The sequence below is a fragment of the Musa acuminata genome, chromosome BXJ3-3 (assembly GCF_036884655.1).
Source record: "Musa acuminata AAA Group cultivar baxijiao chromosome BXJ3-3, Cavendish_Baxijiao_AAA, whole genome shotgun sequence".
Classification (NCBI taxonomy): Eukaryota; Viridiplantae; Streptophyta; class Magnoliopsida; order Zingiberales; family Musaceae; genus Musa; species Musa acuminata.
In genome coordinates, this window is record NC_088351.1 from 28,663,294 (window position 1) to 28,685,152 (window position 21,859).

Below are 21,859 nucleotides of genomic sequence, written 5' to 3' on the forward strand. Positions count from 1 at the left end.
CTTCTTCTTCTTCTTCTTCTTCTTCTTGCTGCTGCTACACTGTCACGGACATCTCGTGTTAAGTGCGTGGATTAAGAGCTCCTGTCCCGGAAGATAAAAAAAAACGTGTATTCTGGGTCAGATTTCGAGACTGCAAGATCTTATCAGAATGGCCGTCAGCTTTTGACCAAGTGCTGCGATTAATCTTTGACGAAATGGTACGTCTCCTCGTTCCCGTCTTGCTGCCTCCTATTCTAATATATTATATTGTGCTCGTCTTCTTACTCCCTACGATTATATTGCATCTGTTTCCTTGTCACCCTTTTTACCTTTTGCTTCTAGAGATGCCATCACAGGGTAAACCCACCCATGTCTGAAAACGTCACTAGGCACACACACAGAGAGAGAGAGAGAGAGAGAGAGAGAGAGAGCTTTTTATCAACTCCATCAAATTAGAGCCCTCTGTGACCTTGGTGCTTAGGAAAATACTGACCTGGTCCGGAGATATTGTTGGTAGTAGAAATGAACTGTTTGAACTCATCATTGTCAACAGCTACACCTTGGATCCCAAACTAGGCTTAGAGAAGCTTGTAATGGCACTTGCGTACTAGATATGGGCATTCTTAGTGTCAAAAGATCCCTTCACTTGCCTCCCCATGTTCTATGATTCATATTACATTAGGTCCCTCCCTCCCAATAAGCTCTAAGAGTGTACCACAAGGAGTAGCGTCACTAGTCTGTGTCCTCCATCTCTCACCTACCGACACCTCCTAAGGTCCGAAGTGATAAGTAATAACCGAGAGATGGAAGGAGAGAGATGGATACTTACCAGGATCAGAAATACATGGAAGATGAGCCTGATTCTTGATCAAAATGAACCGTAGTGTGACAGAGGAGGAGGAGGAGGAGGAGGAGGAGAGAGAGCTTGCTACAGGTGAGGGGTGGGAGGGGGTTTTAAGTATGGGGAGAGGGCTGTGGCTCTCATTTATATCGACACATAGCACAAGCGATGCCAAAGAGAGAAGTCACGTTGAGATTGGACATGGGAAGAAGAAACCTTCAAGGATTTCGTCTTGTGACAGCTAATATCCAACCCATGGTAGGGTCCGCTGCCCCTGCAGCGTTGATGTCATCCCCTTAAATTTGGCCATCTCTCTCGTCTTCCCGTGGAAATCGTCAAGAAGCTTCCCCCAAACCTTTCTTTTTCACCAGTCGTAGGGTGTTGTAGGCTTAGACCGAGCCATGCAGACGCACTCGTCTGTATGGATCAGAAAGAAAGATTCAATCCCATCCCATCTTGGTTTTGTTGTATGTTCACTGAATTATATGATGCTAAAACAATGCTTGAATCACATCGAAGACATCCAAACAGGATTTCTATACTTTGCTTCATATTCTGCTTTAAGGTTTTTCCAAATATCGTTGTTCTTCATATATTTGCAATATGGTGCAAAGGAAAGGTGTTTTGAGATAGGAAGGAAACAAAAGCCCCAATGTTTCTTCTCTTTTTGTTTGTTTTCTTAATAAAATAAAATAAAATAAAATAAAAAATAGGAGGAAGGAAATAAAAAGCCAAAACAGAAACACATTCATGTCCCTCATGTCATGTGGTTCGGCTCATACATCATATAACGTGGCAGGGTCCCCCACCCCCCGCGGCGTCCCCTTCCGTTTCCATCTCGTGCGTCATTCGGGACTCACCACCGACCCTTACCTGCGACGGGGCCCACCAAAAATAATAGAAAAAGGGTCGAGGCGGTGGTGGCAGGTTTGACCACACACCTTTCTTCCCCCACTCGGGACGGGACCCACGTCCTTCCCTCGCTCCGCCCGTCGCTCTCCCTCACGCCACGCGTAACGAAAACCTGCCGTCAGATCTCTCTTTGTCAAGCCTAACGGTTTTACTTATTAGTCCTCCCCCAAAGTCTGAAAATAACACGTTTGCCCCCTAACTATCAAACAGGATCATATTTTTTTTTGTTTTTTTTTTTTTAATGGAGATAAACTATACGGATATGTTAAGCTGAAATTTAGAGGGAAAAGAAGAAGAAGAAAAAAAGTCTAAATTTTAGATTGCTAAATATGCAACTTTGTCAAAAAAAAAAAAAACCTGTGCTACGCTACATCGATGCATGCTTGGGAGAAAGAACATGCACCAAACACATGGTAAAAGACTGGATGGATATTGATGCATGAGCACAGCCCCTCATCAAAACATATATTTTTTTATAATATAGATAGATTGGAATCATTAAGATATTTTGCTTGAGATTGGGATTCATGATGATTAATTTTTTGCAGCATTATTTGGAGTGTGACTCGACATACTTGTGCTGCTTGCACGCATCAATCTATATGTCAGACGTCAGAAGAACCCTGTTTTTATTACTTTCGATTTAGATTGTCTCGGAGAAGCCTGTTTTTATTAATTCAAGAGGATCAAATTTTATGAGAGGAATTCCAAGTCCAAGAATTCACCAAATAGAAAAAGTAAGTAATTTTCCAAGGTCAACAACATCAAGTCAAAGCAGAACATGGGGAAGAAAAAAAGAAGCTATCCTATCTTATCCTATCCTGCAAGCATTTTGAATAATCACCATTGATCTCCAACCAGCAAACTTGATAAGAACAAATTTATTGCCCGGTCCACCATCAAACCCAACTTGTCATCGTGATCGAACTTTTCCTTTCTATTGTTGCATTTTTTTTTTCTTTTTCTTTTTCTTTTTTTTTTTTGTATACTTTAGGTTGAGATGACACACCAATTTGTCATATAATTAATTGTGTTCACTGTAAGCTCGGATTGAATCATTTGCAAAAGGATGATGATGGTAACTATAGAGATACAGCAGAGGAAGCTTCTCCTCATCTTACTTTTACTCATCAATAATTTATCTTATTTTTACAATAATAATAAAATTATAAGTCTTTTTTTTATCATCAATGAAATCTATAAAATATTATATATTTAATTAAGTTTAGAATATTTAATTTTTTTATTTATAATTTTTATTAAGATCTTTTTACATCCTTTTACGATAACTATTTTATCTCTTTTGATTATCACATCTGCATGTCTTCTCTATTCATACCAACTTAAATGATTTTTTCTTATCTTATCCTCTATCGAAATGATATCTAGTTGTTAATGAATATAAATATTATTTTTTATCTTTCCTAGTAACTTCACACATTCATCTTAACAATCTCAACTCACTAATACTAATTATTTTATATATTTTTTCTTAAATATCCTACACTCAAATCCATAATGCATTATCGGCCTCATAATTATCTTATAAAATATTTCTTTTAATATCGAAAATATCCAATGATCACACATGACTCCTAACGTTTGAATAATTGATCCAAAATACTTAAAGTTTTTATTTAAAGGAACTTTTTTTTCATACAATTTAATTATATTCTTTAGTCTATTTCTAGAATCACTAAAATTATATTTTATATATTCAGTTTTAATTCCTACTTAATCTAAAACTTTTAATTTTTAAGGCTTACCTCACTAACTCAAATTTATAATTAATTTTACTTAAGCTTTCATCAACTAAGATAATATTATCGGTAGATGACATACATCAGGAAAGTCTATCATATAAGTGACTAGTAAATTCATCCATTATCAATGTGAAAATATAGCGATCTCTATAACGTGAATCATTGGTGTAATCTTATACTAATAGAAAACTTACAAGACATACTCTCTATAGTTTTAACACTATAGATATCTATATTATCATACATATCTTTAATAACATCAATATAATTAACAAATATATATATATATATATTTTTTTAAACCCACCTTAAATATCTAAGAATCCTATCGTGAGCTTTCTTTAAATCAATAAAAATCATATATAGATTTTTTTCTCTCAATAATTTTTATTAATTATCTTAATAAATAAATAGATTCTATGGTTGATCTTTCAAGCATAAAATTAAATTAATTTTTAGATATATTTATTTTAATCCTTATCCTATTTTCAATAACTCTTTTTTAACATTTCAGACTCATGATTTTAATTTATCTATAATTTAAATAATTTGTATATCATAATTATGTTTATAAAATGATATTAAAAATCATTTTTCATTCATCAAGCATCCTTCTGAATCTTATGATTTTATTAAATAAGCTAATTAACAAAACTACTACTTTATTATCTACTAAACATTTTTAGACCTCAATAGGGAGACCATCAGCTGCCATACTTTTAACTATTTTTATCTACTTTAATGTATTTTTTTACTTTATTAGTTTTAATTTTATTAATAAATCTATTATTATTAAATCTACCATTATTATTTATCATTATATTTAAGTCCTATGTAAAATAATCATTAAATAGTTTATAAAATTAATTTTTTATCCTTTCTTTATCTCATTAATAAGTATTCTTTGATCTTAATCCTTAATCCATCTAATTTTACTAATTTTTTTTCTAACTTTAGCAATTGGATATATATATATATATATATATATATACCATCTTTAGTATCTAATTTAAAAAATTAATATAAGCTTTAAATCTTATCATGCTAATCACTTTTTTAGCCTCTTTTTTAGATTTCTTATATCTTCTAAATTTTCTTTATTTTTATAATTTTAATAATCTTTAAAACTTGTTTTTTTAGTAAAAATTATTTTTTAAACAATCTTGTATCACCATAAACTCTTTCTTAAGATTATATCTCTATCTTTAGTAGTACCAAGAATTTTCTTTGTTAAACTCCTAATCTTATTAGTCATCGTAATCCAAATAATATTAATATTATCATTATCTAAGTTTCAAGTCATCTTACTTTTCATCTTATTCTTAAAAATATTTATGTTATCAACTTTAAAATCCCACTATCTAGTTTTAGTAATTTTTTCTAATTTATTTTATTTTATAGAGTAAATATCTAATACTATCAACATTCATCAAACTTTATGTGGGTGTAACTTTATAAGTTTTACAAATAACTTTATCTACCTTTCTAGTGAGAAAAAAATTTATTCGACTATTGTGACCACCCTTATAAATAATTAAATATTTATCTCTTTTCTTAAAATTAATATTTATAATTATAAGATTATATAAAATTGTAAAATCTAAAACCATACCGTTATCTTCATTTCTCTCTTGTAACCAAAGTCCTCATGCTTTTTTTTTTATATTCATCATATATTTTCCCCACATGACCATTCAAATCTCCTTCAATTATAAATTTTTCGATTATAAACAGAATGATATCATCTAAGCTTTCTCAAATTTTTCTTTTGATTCAATGATTTAATCCAACTCGAGAAACATAAGCACTAATGATATTCAAAACATCTTATCCTTTCATAAATTTTAGAACTATAATTTTATCTTCAAATCTTTTTAATTTATAATAATATTCTTAAAATCTTTATTAACAATAATTCCTACATCATTTTCGTGTTTAACTTTTTTTTTAGTATATCAAATTTTAATCTAATAATATTAATCTCTTTATATTTTTTTTTACCTACTTAGTCTCTTATAAGTAAATAATATTTATTCTTCTTGTAATCATAATGTTTATCAATTATATTCCCTTTCCCGAAAGTATTTCTATATTTCACGTTGCTAATTTAATCCTTTGTTCAACATCTATACTCCTATTAGCATAAAACAACAGAGAGAACCCTTATTTACTTGGCATCATATCCTTCCGAATGATGATCTAATTCTATACTAACATAAATTTATGTTAATTATAAATAATAATCTTTCATATTTTTTTTATTTTTTCTATTCAGACTTTGAGACCGGCGTTGAGAGTGTTGTGTTCTTCTATTTCTGCTCAGTCATAAAACCACAGCAAAAGCACACCAAAAGAATTGCTTCTCAGGGAAGACAGTCCCAGAAAAGAATTGGCTCTGTTTAGCCTCGTCCTTCTTTGTCTCTGCAATCAATGCTATTTAGTTTCATGCCTTACAAAGGTGAAAAGAAATAGTTTCTTTCATCTCCGATAGCCATCTTTGCTTCATGTTTTTTGTGTATGTATTCATGTTATGTTGTCAATGCATTACGCCACTGTATCCGCTTCTGACAAGCTGTCATCTCTTTGAAAGGCCTGACGGACTTGTGTCTGTGGTCCGTCAGAAAGGCAACGAGATCTGGAAACACTTGCAAGCTTTCAGACAGAGACGCTGACACACTTTCAGTGCCCCCACCCCTCCCTCCCACTTCTAAATCTCTGTCCTACGTTTAACAATCTGTCTCCCATTTCTTTGTTAATCAGATTTGCGTCAGCAAATGCTTGTAACCTGGAGACGTGAAGGCTGTCTTCTCCAACACCGGAGAAGACAGCAGGACATGGGGGCCTGTCATGTCGTAAGATGCTCGCTTAGCTATAGGTGGCTGCCCAGGGGGTGGTGTCGGGAGTCTTGGAGAGCTGCAATCAATCTACAGTGATCTCTGTAGGCCTCCCATCTGCTGCCGAGTGCAGTTCCCGTGGAGTGAGACCCACCGGTCTCTGTTCCTTAAAACCTGTTTGGATTTGTTAGTGTGTCATCTTTGCCGAGAATGATTGACCTCTTTGTCATGGCCTCGAAGACAGCCTCCATTTCACGTTCCCATGATTCACCCTGACTCCGTTTATCGTGTTCTTTGTTCCATCGGAAACAAGCAGAGAAATGTTGGATGCTCGAGCGCATGCATAGCACAAACTTTAAGAATGATCACGATAATATATCACAGAATTAGATTATTAGATCTGAGAGATCTTGGCTTCCTTAAGAAGCACAAAGTAGAAGAAGATTCAATGCATAATGCATGAGCTTTTTATAACCGAGCTAATTATAGGGAGTAATACTCGAAACATTGTGTCATTATCCTTTGCACGTCCTCTTCCTCTGTCTTCCATGGCTGAGCACTAATGGCCGGGGCCTTTGGGATTTGGCCCGGACGCCAATCTAGCCATCAGGCACGCAGCCGTCGTCGTCGTCGTCGTCTTCGGATCAGAATCTGCAGCCACCAAACTCTCAGGCCACTCGACCACACGCCTCGCACCGTCGACGCCGCCTGTGCTCACAGCGACGGCCGCAACGAGGACGACGAGCAACACTGCGACTGCTCTCTTCGACTCCATCGGTGCTGGAGGCAGCTCAAACACAGTCGACGCACGCGACACGGTCGGTTTAAGTAGGTTCTGCGAACGTGACCTCCTCGAGCTCGGCGATCGTGCCGCCCGAAAAGCCGGCGGCTCGGCTTTTGGTGCGTGGAAGTGAGCACAGCGTTTATGGTGGCTGATGCGATGAAGGAAGAAGCTATGCATGAGGGTCGAGACGAGGAAGTGGGCACACCGAGGTGTTCATGGCCACTGCTTTAAGTCAGAATAATACTGGCGAAGAAGATGAGCGTCATCGGCATACGGATTTCGAGGTGATCGCCATGTGAGGATCCATGAAGAGTGCTTTTGAGATCGATAAGCAAGCTTGATAGGTGGGAATGCTGCTTTCATGCAGTGATTGGTGCAAGTAATGAGAGGGATCATAGGATTTTAGTTGCTTTGGTCGTTGGTATCATCGGCTCAATTAACGACACAGTTATAATCTTTGTTTAAGAGGACAAATCTTAGTATCACATGTCTCGATCTTACGATAAATTGTTGTTAAGATCTTTAAGATGACCGACACATTAATATCATTTTTTACTTTATCAATTAAAGAAACAATAGAAATGATAGCTTTAAACTATCGTTTCTTCCATTGATTAGGCTAAATTGCATACAAATACAAATATAATGATTTTATTAGTGATCAAAAGAACATTCATGGAATCTCGATCATTCACTACTTGTTCCTCAAAGGTTTTTTGTGGGCAATTTGCAAGGAGAATAAAAGGACAATAATTTGATTGATGCATCTAATGGGAATTGATTGGAGACTTAAAATTTTGATTGACACAGCAAATGTAACAGGACATCATCAATTAGATTAAATGATTCAATGAGAAACACCCCAAAAGAAGACAACAATTAATGTCTTTTTTCACCATCGTTAATTAGTTGAGGAAGGAGAAGAAGCTGATGCTTCATCCATCTCCATGGTTGAGTACTTGGAAGTAAGAAGATATGCGCGAGCTGCCGCCATAAACCGCTCCACCTCTCTCTTTTGCTGCAGCCATGGTAAGACAGATCAACATGTATAAATCATCAGTTGATGAGCGACATCTAGCAACTATATCATCATGTTTCTTTTTTTCTTTTTTGGTCAGCAAAAAACGAAATGAAAAGGACCATTGGACTTGTTCATGCTGCCTTAATTGATGAGTTAGGTTAAGTGATGATGCTTATCGCAGTTTGGTGAGTATGCATGCAGGGAGAAGTCATCGAACAAAGTTTGTAGCTGTGTCTTCACATCACTCGTATGTAAATGGATTTAAAAGATGGGAGAGTAGATGAACAGAGGCACACCTCATCAGTGGCTCCAGACCTTATTCTGGACTGCAAAATGCACCACTTCTTAAAATTTACACCTGATGAATGCCATCGATTGAAAAACGATACACCAACAACTAGAGACAAACATGAAAGATTCAAGAACAATAAAACAAAAGGAAAGCATACCAATTCGTATATCCATCGAACAGGAACTCTGGGTGGTTGTTCTCAATGTCCATCTGGTGTGGATCTGCAGAAAAATGTAGTGTTAACCAAAGAAGATATTTTGTGCCCTGATATGAGTTTCTCACATTTGCTAAGTCTTCCTTGGTTGTTTTCTATTGTTTGGATTGCAATGACTACTGTTCAAAGTCAAAAGTCACTTGGTTACAGACGAGCATCTTGAAAACAAAAAGAATGATCTTATGTGCTTATTGTGAATTTATACAATCAGACGGGTGGAGTGAATCAGGTACCATACCATATTGGGGGAACTGCCATTTTATGGTACAAGCGTAAAAGTGAGACCATTATGAAACATCTTGACTTCGTCAACTAGATGCAAACAATTCTCCTAGACAACCAACAAGGTTTAACATGGGAAGTCAAACTTGGATGACAATTCTCATGAACCATGTAGTCCATTGGCTCAGTAGCTTCGATAGTTCTACACAGTTTGTTATCAACAGATTAATCAAGTTGTACACAGTTTGTTATCAGTATATTATTAAGTACCTCAAAGCAGGAACCAAAAGGAACATCATGAGCTTGCTGCACTGTCTCATAAACCTAATAAATAGAAAATTGTAGGTAAACTTATATTAGGGAAAACTATGAAAGTTTAAATATTTATAAAGTATAAATGAAAGTGTTGGGACCATACCAAGGTTGCCTTGTCACTTGAAAGAACAGCATGTTGCCACTCTGTGACGGCTGTATCTGGAGGGCACAATGGACTGTGACATGGCGACCTGAATCTTAGTTCACGGACCAAACCATCATAATCATCTGCAATCTGCCACTTGCCCGACTGGGAACACAAGTATTAAAATTGTTGCATTCTCCTTAAGGAATATGACATATGCTGAATGCTAAAATACAATTTAGAACACACCTAACATAGATGAGATTTACATTATAATCATTCAAAAAATACAATTCCTGATAAATTAATCACCCCCAAGCTACCGTACCATCCTACCAAAATGCAGCCACATGAGATCAACTAAAAGGTGATATACAAATTCACAAAGGGTCCATTTGGATCTCTGGAATACAAAGCTTACTTAAGCAGGATACAGTCCAGATGCTCTTGGAAAGCAACCTGTCTATTGTTGAGATCTAATCTGAAACAACCTGTCTATTGTTAAGATCTAATCTCTTGGATCATGAAAAAAACAATGAAATTTATTTGTTATCTAGAACTTCAAAAATGAGATTGTAGCACAAACTGGTTTTCTCATTCATTAACGGTGAACTGTTCCTAGGTGAAGTGATCACAGAGGAAGATGATACATCAGAAAGTTCATCTGATCATTTATAAAAATGAATCTTTTTTTTCTGTGAATGTCAATCAATTGGGACAGTTGAATTTTTAAATTCTTCATGATAGCCAACAATATACACCTAAATACCCTCAAGTTACAGGTACTATGTTAGGTTACCAAATATGAAACTCATGCAAGATCTATTATGGACTAAACTCATTGGTCCAAGAAGTTAAAGAGAGATGGAAAATCATCATCCTCATGCCCTCTGATCATTAACCCTTATAAGTGGTTGTGGGAGAAAGTACTTGCATGATTCAGCCGCTTCCCCTACACACCCTAGAACCAAACATATGGCATTTTAGTTGCTAATTGTCCGACTATTATTGAGTTGGACAAAATCAGTTAAATTATAATCCGATTGGATTGAACGGATTTTACACTACTGCAACAGTATTAAATCCAACAAAAACAGAAAAACTTTTAGTATTGATTCGTCTATGACACAATATGTATTGAGTAATGCATTGTACACTACTTATGACATGTATTAGGAAGTGCATGTATTGAACCATTCAGTGACTGAACCAATTTGACACAGAAAACAGAAAAGAATGGAAAAAAAATATTGCCATAGACAAAAAAACAACCATAAGCTCCATTCTGCAATGTATTTTCTGGATGACATGTTTGTTGCATGTCAGTCTCATCTTTGAAAACCAGAATGGGCCTGTCATAGACACCTGCTGATCAAGACGGGATGGTAACCTCACTAATTATATGAAACAGTGATAAAGCTGCAAACCACAATTTGAAAAACCATCCAGACTGGTATGAACTGGATGGTAAATATTGGTATGATGGGAAACCAGGAAGCATGCCTGCCCAATACCTTTCCTCAGCTCCTCTCATCTTCCTCCTTTCTTCCCCCTCTCCCCTTCCTGGTGCTCACCGCGCTATGCCATTGTACCATTTGTCAATATACCAGACCCAAACCGGTCTGGTCAGCAAACAGTATGGGGTCCAATATCATATTTTAAAACCATGCTATAAATGTAAATTCCAAGGCTTTAATAAACTAATATTTATATAGGAAATATATCCCCATCACAGGCAGAGGTTGGACAAATTGAATCGGCTTCAATCAGCTTTGAATGATTTCTAGTTACCACGCAACTGAGGGTAGAGATTGCACATAGATATAAACACTTACACTAATATTAGTATCATTTTTTGCCGCCAGGAACTCTTCAATAAACTTTGAATCATCACTTAACAACAAAGTAAAGAACTGCTTGGCTGTACATGGGAAAATATCCTGGAAAATTGGATGCATTGTCAATTCTAAATTATATTCATCATAAAAATAATAATAATAATAAAGTTAACTTATGCTTACATTGACAGAGCAAAATAGAGCCTTCTCGTTGATGAAAGCTTGTAATCTTTTAGTCTTGGCTATATTTCCTTTAATACTTTTTATTTGCTTTGTATCATTGTAGACAGAACTGCTGCATGCACGCAATGCTGATTGCATCCTCTCCTAGGTTCAAACAATGCAGTCAAGGTAAGCGTTAAATTTTTTTTGTGTCTCAATCATGAACAATAAAGCATGGTTTAAAATAAAAGTCAGAGTCCAAGATATATGAACATATCACTCGTGAACAACAAAACTTGTTTAGAAACTAGTACTGGTCGAATTAGTAATTACCAGTCTAGTTACTATTGGTATTACACTGGTTTATGTTTTTTCTGATGGTACATGGCAATACAGGTTAGTATACTGCTCAATATCTCATTATGTACTGGGATAATAGGGTTGTCAACACCGGTATTTAAAAGATGAAACCTTGCTAGACAGGCTTATAACTATATGTATAAGCATAAGGAAAACTCACCATATTTGCTGCAAGAATCATAGGGGATGTAAGCCATGTCAAAATGCCATTTTCCAAATAAGCATACCAATAATCACATATTTACCAAGTGAACAAAGGCCTTTTTATAATAGTGGTGATACATTCAAGTTAAATGAGAAACTGAAGAAAAAGCTTTAGATGTTTCATAAATCTTCATAATATGGTTTGCAAACCATAGCCAGGAATCAGATCTCTAGTTTGTCTATTTTAACAGTGAAATGATGTAGTTTACATGTCTACTTGGTTAATTACAAGCCCCTGGATAGAGGTCCAGACTGTTGGACCACAAGTATCAACTGACCGCATCTGATCCAACAGTGAATATATACATCCTTATCAACTTGATGTAAAGCAAGGGATGAAAATGGAAAGCTTGATCCTCTTAGTTGTTTCTTTGTCATTTTTGTCAATACCTACCTAGATGGACCATATTAGACAATCTTCAGTTCTTGATAATAATTGATTGTTTATTCATATTTTCTCCTCTCCTTTATATGTCTTTCACCAAACATCATAGTAAAATATTTGCTAAGTAAACCAGCTCAATTTTGTGATATCAAACTTCTTTTTTTTTTGTCATTCTGTAATTGTTCTGACTTTTGATGGAAATCAGATGAAGATGAAAAAATCAAAACCTTTTCATAGTAAAATATTTGCTAAGTAAACCAGCTCAATTTTGTGATATCAAACTTCTTTTTTTTTTTTGTCATTCTGTAATTGTTCTGACTTTTGATGGAAATCAGATGAAGATGAAAAAATCAAAACTTTTTCATGCACTTTTCTAAAAGAAAACAGCCTATATTGATTAAATAAATTGTCATAGACACATTATTTATAATTAGGAGAAATCAAGAACCTTATCATAGCAATTACATATCATCCAACTCCTGATTTTGACATTTTATGTTTGTACTTAATCTATAAAATATAATGTTTCATATCAGCCAGTCTCTTTTCCTATGCAAGCAATAAGAACATCCTCCTCTTGAAAGAGGTATTCAAGTCCTACTAAAATAAAGCACTTATATTTCTCATTATTTTTAAAGACAATTTTGAGAGATCTATAGAGCTCCATTTAGGATCAATTTAGTGTCCAAAAGCTCTGATATCATTGTAGTATAAGTTAGACTAGTTATTTTCTTATTAACAATGGTATTTGGAGAATTGTATAATACAGGATTCATGGCATGCAAAATTATTTTCTCTAGTCTTATGATCATAAGCCCTTGTTTATTCCTATGTTGTTTACAAATAGAGAAGGATGAGTAAACTAATATAGATACACATCCTATAATATCATGACTCATCACAATTTGAATTATCAATATTGTTCCCTCTCTTTCCTCTCTATCTCTGTTCTATTTCCCCCTTCTCTCTTTTCTCTTTCTCAATTTTCTCCTGAGTCTTCCCATGGAGATTAGAAGGTGCCTGACAGAAGGTTATAACTCCTATAATTGTATTTCTTTTATCACCATAGATGGGAGTTGATAGCTTGAAATGGATATTTTGCCAATGGTTAATTTTTTGCAAATAAACAACTGTCTGTACTATCCTTCACTGTTACTGAATGCCTAAAAAAAGTTAGAAAATATATAAAGAAATGTGAAAACAGTTAACAATAAAATATGCAAGAAGACATGAAGCAAGGAGTATAAATTAAACAGAGGAGACATACAGACCTTCTCAGCATCCAATCGTGCTCGGTATAGTTTTATGGTATGCCATAGAGCTCTTATTGAATGGTTCCTATTCCAAAATGATGCAAATTTGTATCTGACTCGACCTGAAAATGGCCAAACAAATGCTTAGTTTAAGGCTAACTGTAAAACCATGGTATCTTCTTAATCAACCACAGGGTTGCATGAGATGGTTTTTTCTATTTTTCTATTCGAGTTGTAGAACATATATGAAGGAAGATGGTTTAAGGCAATGAATGACATAGGCCCTCATAAGAGAAGATCTTATTATGGTGCAAGGTAAGTAACTTAAGACAATGCATGACATGGCCTCTTAAGAGAAATATAGGGAATCTAAAATGAATTGAGTATTTATTGTGTTACGTCTACATATATAAAACATAAACCAAGTACCCATGGTCAATAGCTATGTAATAACCAATTGCTTTCATTCAAGTTCCCAGCTTAAACAATTTATATATATTGTACAATTATTCTAAAATATTTTACTCCAATTATCATTTTGACAACAAAAACAAGTTGTAAATTATTGGAATCAATATAATTTTCAGTTTTTACTGAATTAGGATATTCTCAGAAAGTACTAACATATTAAATTGAGACATCTAGAAACAAATGTCTTACCATCTGGACCTTTTAAAGGAGGCACACCATGTCCGCCAGAACCCATCTGGAGAATTATTGTAATTGCAGGATTAATACAAGCATGTTGGCTCCTTTTGATCTGTACTTCTAACACCGGAAAGCAATTTGACACAAAATTATAAATATAGAAAACTTTATGCATTGAAGAACCAGAAAAGAGATCAAATATAGCAAAATATGATCAACATATATCATTTATATCACAAAAGTATTTAAGCATTTTAAAGTTGATTATTCTATATAATTCTAGGATACTGTAAGAGTAACCAACAAAGAGTGCACATAAAGCAGAGTATAATCAACATACCACATATATATCACCAAAGGGAATAACCACCTGGAAAAGTTGACGTCAAGTGATTTTTCAGAATCTATGAAAAATTAATATACAGAAAACATTAATAAAATATGAGCAGTGAGAGTACTAAAATGAGAGCATTGATATATTTCTTGAAGGCTTAATCAATGTGGTTAGGTTATTCAAATGTAAGCCAAAATAATTTTAAGAACAGGGGATGAGATATCATAGCATCAAGATTGACTAAGCCCAAAAATATGAAATCAGTATACCACCACCCACCTCATATATATATGTACATATACACACACACACACACACACACACACATACATACATACATACATATGTACATATATATATAACATAATAATCTGCCTAATATATATACATAATATATATGTATGTATGTATATATATGTATGTGTATGTATGTATATATATACATATGTATATATACATATATATACATGCATATAAAGTTATTTCTGCCTAACTAGATGATTATAACATACAAAGTTATTTCTTTCTTCAATAGTAACCTAATCAATGTGGTTAGGTTATTCAAAGGTAAGCCAAAATAATTTTAAGACCAGGGGATGAGATATCATAGCATCAAGATTGATTACGCCCCTTATCAAAATATGAAATCGGTATACCAAACCACCCACCTCATATAGAGTACAAGCTAAAATTAAAAAAATTGATCCACCATAAGTTTAGTGAAGTATGTAACTAATTGGATGCAAATTAATTTCATGCAAACAAAGAGAATTTTCATGGTGGTAAGCAAAAGCTTTGCTATAGGGTATTTTATTTATCTCAAATGAACAAAAACAAAAAATATGTAAACTTAATAATCTGTCTAACTAGATGATTATAACATTGAAAGTTATTTCTTTCTTTAGCAGAAATTGATATTTTATTTCTTTAGCAGAAATTGACAGTTTGACTTGGGAACTTATAGTAAACAAATATAAGAAATATCCTTTTTCTTACCAATAGAGATCACATTCTATTTGCTTAAAAAAAACCAAATTAAGTATTGCTTAAGAATATGACCAAGTTCAATGTTTTCATGAATGCAAGAAATAAGCATGCCCATGAGAAAAAATAGTGTAATTTGCTTAAGTGAAGAATCAGCAATACCTTTCTTCCTCCATATGACTAGAATTATTTTCTCCTGTGCAATAATTAAACTAAATATGTTGTATCAAGTCACACTCTTTAGATTAATTTATTTGTAGAAAAGGCATTATTATAATTTAATGAAGTTTGTGACTAAACCTAAGAATCAAAATTCATTATAAACCAAGGGCATGTGTTATAAAGAAGAAAAAGTAAATTCCTCCCTGCAATCACAACAATGATAGGACTGATCTTTCTCAAAGGAGATGATTGATTCATTAGTGAGTTCTTTATATTTATATACTCAATCCAAAATCTTATACTGCATGTCGGTTAGCAATAATGAGTAGTCTTCTCGACCTGAAAAGTAAACTTATCAATTAGTAGTTTCTAGTTTCTGTGTACACTTGGGTGACATGTGACTATGTCATTCAATAATTCATCAGGAGCATTGCACTATCATCATTATTCATAGATTTTTATAATCAATAACAACAAAAGAGCATCAACTTAAAACTGTACTAACTGACTGCATCAAGTTTTTGAGTTAAAGAACAATGTAAAGAATATAGGTAGCCTATTGACAATCATAGACTACAATGTTTCCATCAACAAAATTATCCAAAAAAGGAAAATATCTAAGCCAAGGGATTACCAGACCTTCATTTGTTTAGAGAAAACATTAGAATGGAAGCAAATGTGCCACGCAGAGACATACATGCGCCCATGGTACAAAAATGATCTTTCAAGAGCACATGAGTAACTGTGGCAAATAACCTGGAAAGAAACTGTTGCTTCAATATAATAACTAAATTAGGTCTTAAAATTCTGAAAAATTTAATGTCATTCAAAAAAATATTTTTTTATTGAAGTAGAGAAAGTTGCCTCATCTGAAGGTAGTTTAAATATGGTCTGCAGAGGCCCAGGTTTATGATGAATTTCTGATGACAACCTTCTGCGTGCATCTGCTATGATAAAACTACTAAATGACCTAAAGAACAAATAATGCATTATATTTAGAATGATTCAATCTAATAAAATTTATTGATAGAGAACTCTTACTCATAGAAATTTCAGATTGTATTAGCATTACAATCAACTATGAAAAGAAAGTCCAAATTCCAAATTGAAAAGAATGCATATAACTTGTGCTTGTGAACACAGATAAACACAAGATGATGCAGCATTCAGGATTCCAAAGCAAACAAGCGAATTCAACTTATGTTGTGTTCATATGCATAAAACATTCAAGAACAAATAATAAAATATAGTTGGACAATTCACTCAGGAAAAAGTTGTCCAAGATGAGTTCATCATACAGAAAAAAAACCATGTTAGAAGAGAACTAATATATAATAGTATAACTACTACTAACAGTGAATAAAAATAAAAAAAGGTTCACAACGAGAACAAATTACAAGCCATTAAAGAAAAATATTACCTTGAGAAAACTGCAGGTAGTTTAAATGAACTAATATGCAGACAGACCTAGAAAAGAAAATGTATAACAATTACAAGAGCACAGTTAAGAGTTTCATGAGGATAATAGAAACTGAAAATGTACTCGTTTTACCTCTGCCAATGTGCTATCCAAAGTGTACCAGCTTGCCCCAGTATAGCCTTCTTCTACTGAAACAACCAAAGACCCAAGGACTGTGGATTTTCGTACTACATCCCAGTCATAAAATGTTATACAGATCTGAAATCAAAGTCGCAATAGAAAAAATTACCATGGAAAACACCAAATATCATAAAAGTTCATGAGTCTAGAGGACCTTTTTGTATTACGTTATACATGGACATTATGTTTGGTACATGAATTATACCTCCATATCAATGATTAAATGAAGCTACTCTCTTGGAGTGTATGAAGCCTTGGTAAATCTAGAAAATGTTAGATATTGAAGAAAATGAATTTATGTTGAGACAACAACCATTAACACTTGAGAATAGCTAAATACTTCGTCAATGGCATTGCTTTCTATCATATGTTAATTCAAGAAAGTATGTCCTTCTTTAGCAATTTATGTCGGCACTTATTTTGATTATATTGAATATACAATATAAATGAAGTAAATCCAATTTAGACCGTCAAGTTGTCATGGCATGTCACATGCCACATGCTAGCATATCAAAATAGTGTTATTAGTTACTTTAGAGGTCATTTATTACATGTCAAAAAAAGGTGTAAAGAGAACATTTTTTAGTTTTCAATATGTGCAACAATACTGAAAAAACTTCAACAAATTGTAGCAAGAAATAAGATTTTTGAAATGAAGAACTGACCTGAATAGGGAGCTTATCTACAAAGAAATTGAATTCTTCTCCCCATAAAGGGTCTCTTGAGCTGGGTATCATTGAGCTGCATTAGCAATGCAAATGGTACTTAAATAGTGCAACATTTCATCTGCACACTAACCATGTGCAAGAAAGAAAAGTAGATTTTATTTGAAGCACAACTTTTGTATCAACATAACAAAAAATATGAAAGAAAAAAGAGGTATTTGGATAAGTTAATTATCCTTGAGATTTGCATTGTAAAAAAGCGAAGATTTAAAAATCTCGATCCAATGCTGGTCCCTACAGTTGGTCAGACCAGTACAAAATACATATATATTGAGTGATAAACAATCTAGTATCACCAAAAAGATAATAAAATAAATATATATATATCAATATCAATTTATATGGTCCAATATAGTCCTTGGTTGAACTAGTAAATATCAATTGATACATACAAGTCCAACTGATGTCTAAAACCTTGGTGGAAGAAACTATCACAAGTATCTAAGTCCAAGGTTTCAAATATGGATCAAACCGACCCATACTATTAATTTCAAGCAGCATAAATTGGTAGTTGAAAACAAATTATTAAAATTGATATCAGACTGATATTTATCTGTCTCTAAGTCAAACATAAATGAAAAAACTACATCAGTCATTTACTTAAAATTGATTCAAGTAAGAAATTACAATCTACGTAGACTATTCATAAGATAATATTGCATGGAAGGTAAGACCATCTTATCATATTTAGAGGAACCATTATTACAGCAAGGCAATTGTTATTTCAATGGCTTAAGAGCTTCTTATCTTCTTCATTAGTTAGAAAAGAACCCATCGTATGCAAGGTTAAAAAGAAAAGCAGCAAATTGACCTTTCAATGACTTTTTTTGTCTCCAAGGAATTTGAAAACTATGGTTGTTCCTCCTCCTCTCTGTTGTACTTTGTTTCCTTGGTAGAGATTTATAGGAATCCAACTTACAAAAGCATAGACTAAGGTTAAATTCATGTAAATCTAGCCTAGTTTTGAGCAGACATTTAAGCCTAGATCCATACAAGTTGACCTAAATAACATAGATTGGCCTGTATCATCCATGTACAAACTGTACATCCAACAGGCATCACAAGGCTTGTACCATTCAGCACAAGGCCTTTACCGCTCAGTATGCCCAGAACAGGGGACAGTTTCTTTTTTTTGTCTTTTAAGTATTTTTTTAGGTTTTTCTGTAAATCGGTATGTATCAGTGTCTTGACACAGTACACTGATATGGACCATCACAGTATCGGTCCAAGTCCTAACCAATACAGTATAGGTATGCAAAACTACGAACCTTGAATAAAATAATATGACAATATTGAATCATAAAATAATAATAATCTCAAGTCTCAATTCATCATGTTTCAAGCATCTAGTTCCAAGATGAGTCACCAAGCTTACAGTTAAAGCTATTAAGGCAAAATATTAAGTTTCAAAACTAATTATCAAGTTCCAAGCAACTAAGTTTTAGGGTATTGTTAATTAATATTGTTTTGTAACTTGTGTATCCTTGTAAATTGAGACCAGTAATTAGGTTACTGTGAGCTAAATTGATTAATTAGGTATATGGTGACTGAGATATTTAACAAACAAATCATCTATTTAAGGAGGAAAGGAAGCTTGGGAGGAAATTTTGAATTCGGTAAATAAATCCTTGTAATTGAGTATCGAGGTCTTAGTTATTCAAAGAAAAAAGAGAGTTCTTTTTTGCCTTATCCTAAATACTCACTCACCCTCATCTTATTGTTTCATACCAGCAAGCATCTGAGTCTACAGTCTCCAGTGAGTATGAGGTTCATAGGAAACAATGTGGATACAATATCAATTATTAATTATTTTGTTATAAACTTGGGCTCATGTCTATCTAATTCCAATGGACCAAAATCGGCTTTTCACCATATGTATGTGCTGACATAGCATGTTGGTATGCTGGTATAGACCGGACCCATATCAACGTAGCCATGGATAGGCACTATTCTGGTACTCAAAATTATGTTTCTTAAATATTTTGTTGCCATAAGTGAGGCCAAGAGTTCATTAGAGACAATACTGTAAACTTAAACACTTAAAATGGGATGGTAGAATATGTAGATTAAAGTGCCTTAGCAACCATTATCAAGCAAAGACCAGAGCACCAAAGATCTAGATGCTTAACAAAAAACGTTATTGAGATAAGTTAATTACATAATAGATGTAGATCCAAACAACTTGGTCATAACATTATCAGGAAGGAGCATGAATGCACTTACCTATACCGGGTTTGTCCGCCACAACTAATTATTGCGTAAGAATCTGATGTGCCATCCAGGTTTGCACCAATTAGGTTCTTGGCCGCCAGTAGTTCCAACTTAAGTACAAACATATTTAGACAATTGTATCTAGTATGGAAAATAAAAAGAGATGCATAACCTGTTTGCAAGTACTATTTGTCCAAAAATGGTTTTCTTAAAACTGTAGAGCAAATTGTTCTACTCAAGTATTGTTATCCAATAACTAGTGCAAACGTAACTAGAATTACCTTGACAAGATATGGAGAAGTGCCAAGCAAGTCTTCATTTGATGGACATTTCTACATAATGAGTGAATTAATGTCAAAAAAATGGAAAGACCATTTTGTATAATGCAAAACCAGAATATCAACTGTTTCTTCAAAATAATCTAAAGACATTTCTCCTAGTCATGGTACATTGAAACAAGTCATTGCCTTCTGGCTCCATATTCTTTTATACCATCAGCCAAACCAAACATATGAAGAGATCATATAACTGAAAATTGAAATGACGAGAACGAAAAATTGTAACTTCCATGTTGGCTAGTATACCTTTTTTTTTTTTTAAGTTTTTGAAAAATAGAAAGTGAAGAACTTTCCAAGACCCGATTTGACTCAAACCTAGAAATTCCAGAAGAATAAACATAATTCTTTGAGTCCGACCTCCTCCTTGTCCTCGGATTCAAGAACAATCTCCCTATTCGCTGCTGTTATTTCACTCCTACAGCGAGGCCAATCGAGCTCGCTTCCTTTGGAGGAGGAGGTAGAGCTCTCCCAAAAGATGAGGTAAGCCGCGATCAAGAGGATCGCAGAGGAGACCGCCACCTCAACCTCCCACCACGAGGGGAAGAGAACGTCTACCAGCATCTGCAATGGGAGAATGATCGATATCTGGGACTTGGAGACCGAGATGGAGTTTTCTAGGGATTTGGAGCTCGGATTTGCTTCCGTTGGTTGCTCCAAAACGGGAGAGAGATTTATACGATCGTCGCGGGAAGTAAAAGGGCCAAACATCGGCGAAATGCCCCCGTCGAACTAAGAACTAACAAAAACGCCACTGAGCGCGCATGGGGAAGACACGTTCTGCTTGACTTCCGCGTTCCCTTCATTTTAACATGCACCGGTCGTTTAACCAATAGAGTTTGAAGACGTGTGAGCTCACAGCATCGAGAAAGGCAAAGCCTACATAAATCTTGCGGAGTACATAACCGTTTTGATGTCCGGGAGGCTTCGAAACCACTTGTCCGACTCTCTCGAAACGTACCCACGGGAAATCCTTCGAGGGCCCCATCTCTTGAACCACTCGCGATGAAGTCAGGGTTGGCGGGTACGGCGGAGGGTGTTCGGAAGAGTAATGATCGGAAAGGGTGGGAGGAGCCGAAAGGAGGACGAGGAAAAGATGGCGGACGGCATTGCAGTGGCTCCGGCATGGCGTCGTCGCTGTAAAGCCACTGCGTTCATGATTTCTATTGCATGTGGGATTCCATTTGAAAGTACAGTTATGTCTTCATAAGCATATCTTTCTCAGCATGCATCACACAGAAAGCTAAAACATATTATATGATTGTGCCGGCGATCGAACAGACCTTTCAGTCTTCTTCCTCTTAACCAAAGAAAACAATGTAATAAACAGATTCTACTAGCTAACTGTTCTCTCTCATTTATCAGGGTGACTTGCAAGAGAAGCGTCTTCTACTCG

The 21,859-nt window shown here is 34.4% G+C and overlaps 1 protein-coding gene across 1 annotated transcript; it reads right to left on the reverse strand.

The window, feature by feature from the left end:
- Nucleotides 1-7,895: 7,895 nt before the first annotated feature.
- Nucleotides 7,896-21,144, reverse strand: LOC103978503 (BAG-associated GRAM protein 1-like). The gene is made up of 18 exons (XM_065142842.1): nt 20,824-21,144; nt 20,410-20,460; nt 20,141-20,238; nt 17,858-17,933; nt 17,145-17,270; nt 17,013-17,059; nt 16,457-16,562; nt 16,232-16,348; nt 14,453-14,482; nt 14,125-14,224; nt 13,483-13,586; nt 11,284-11,427; nt 11,098-11,202; nt 9,281-9,427; nt 9,133-9,186; nt 8,584-8,647; nt 8,431-8,492; nt 7,896-8,131 (listed from the first exon to the last, which is right to left on the reverse strand). The coding sequence occupies exons 1-18, from the start codon at nt 21,025-21,027 to the stop codon at nt 8,015-8,017; spliced, it is 1,752 nt and encodes a 583-aa protein (XP_064998914.1). The 5' UTR covers nt 21,028-21,144; the 3' UTR covers nt 7,896-8,014.
- Between the last annotated feature and the right edge of the window lie 715 nt (nt 21,145-21,859).

Excerpts from the sequence above, each read along its gene's own strand:
- LOC103978503 (XM_065142842.1), bottom strand. The coding sequence starts at position 21,027 with ATGCTGGTAGACGTTCTCTTCCCCTCGTGGTGGGAGGTTGAGGTGGCG. Across the intron at positions 11,203-11,283 it reads CTCTATTTTGCTCTGTCAAT|GATATTTTCCCATGTACAGC; the intron begins GTAAGCATAAGT and ends CCAATTTTCCAG. Across the intron at positions 8,493-8,583 it reads TTCGATGGATATACGAATTG|GTGTAAATTTTAAGAAGTGG; the intron begins GTATGCTTTCCT and ends GGCATTCATCAG.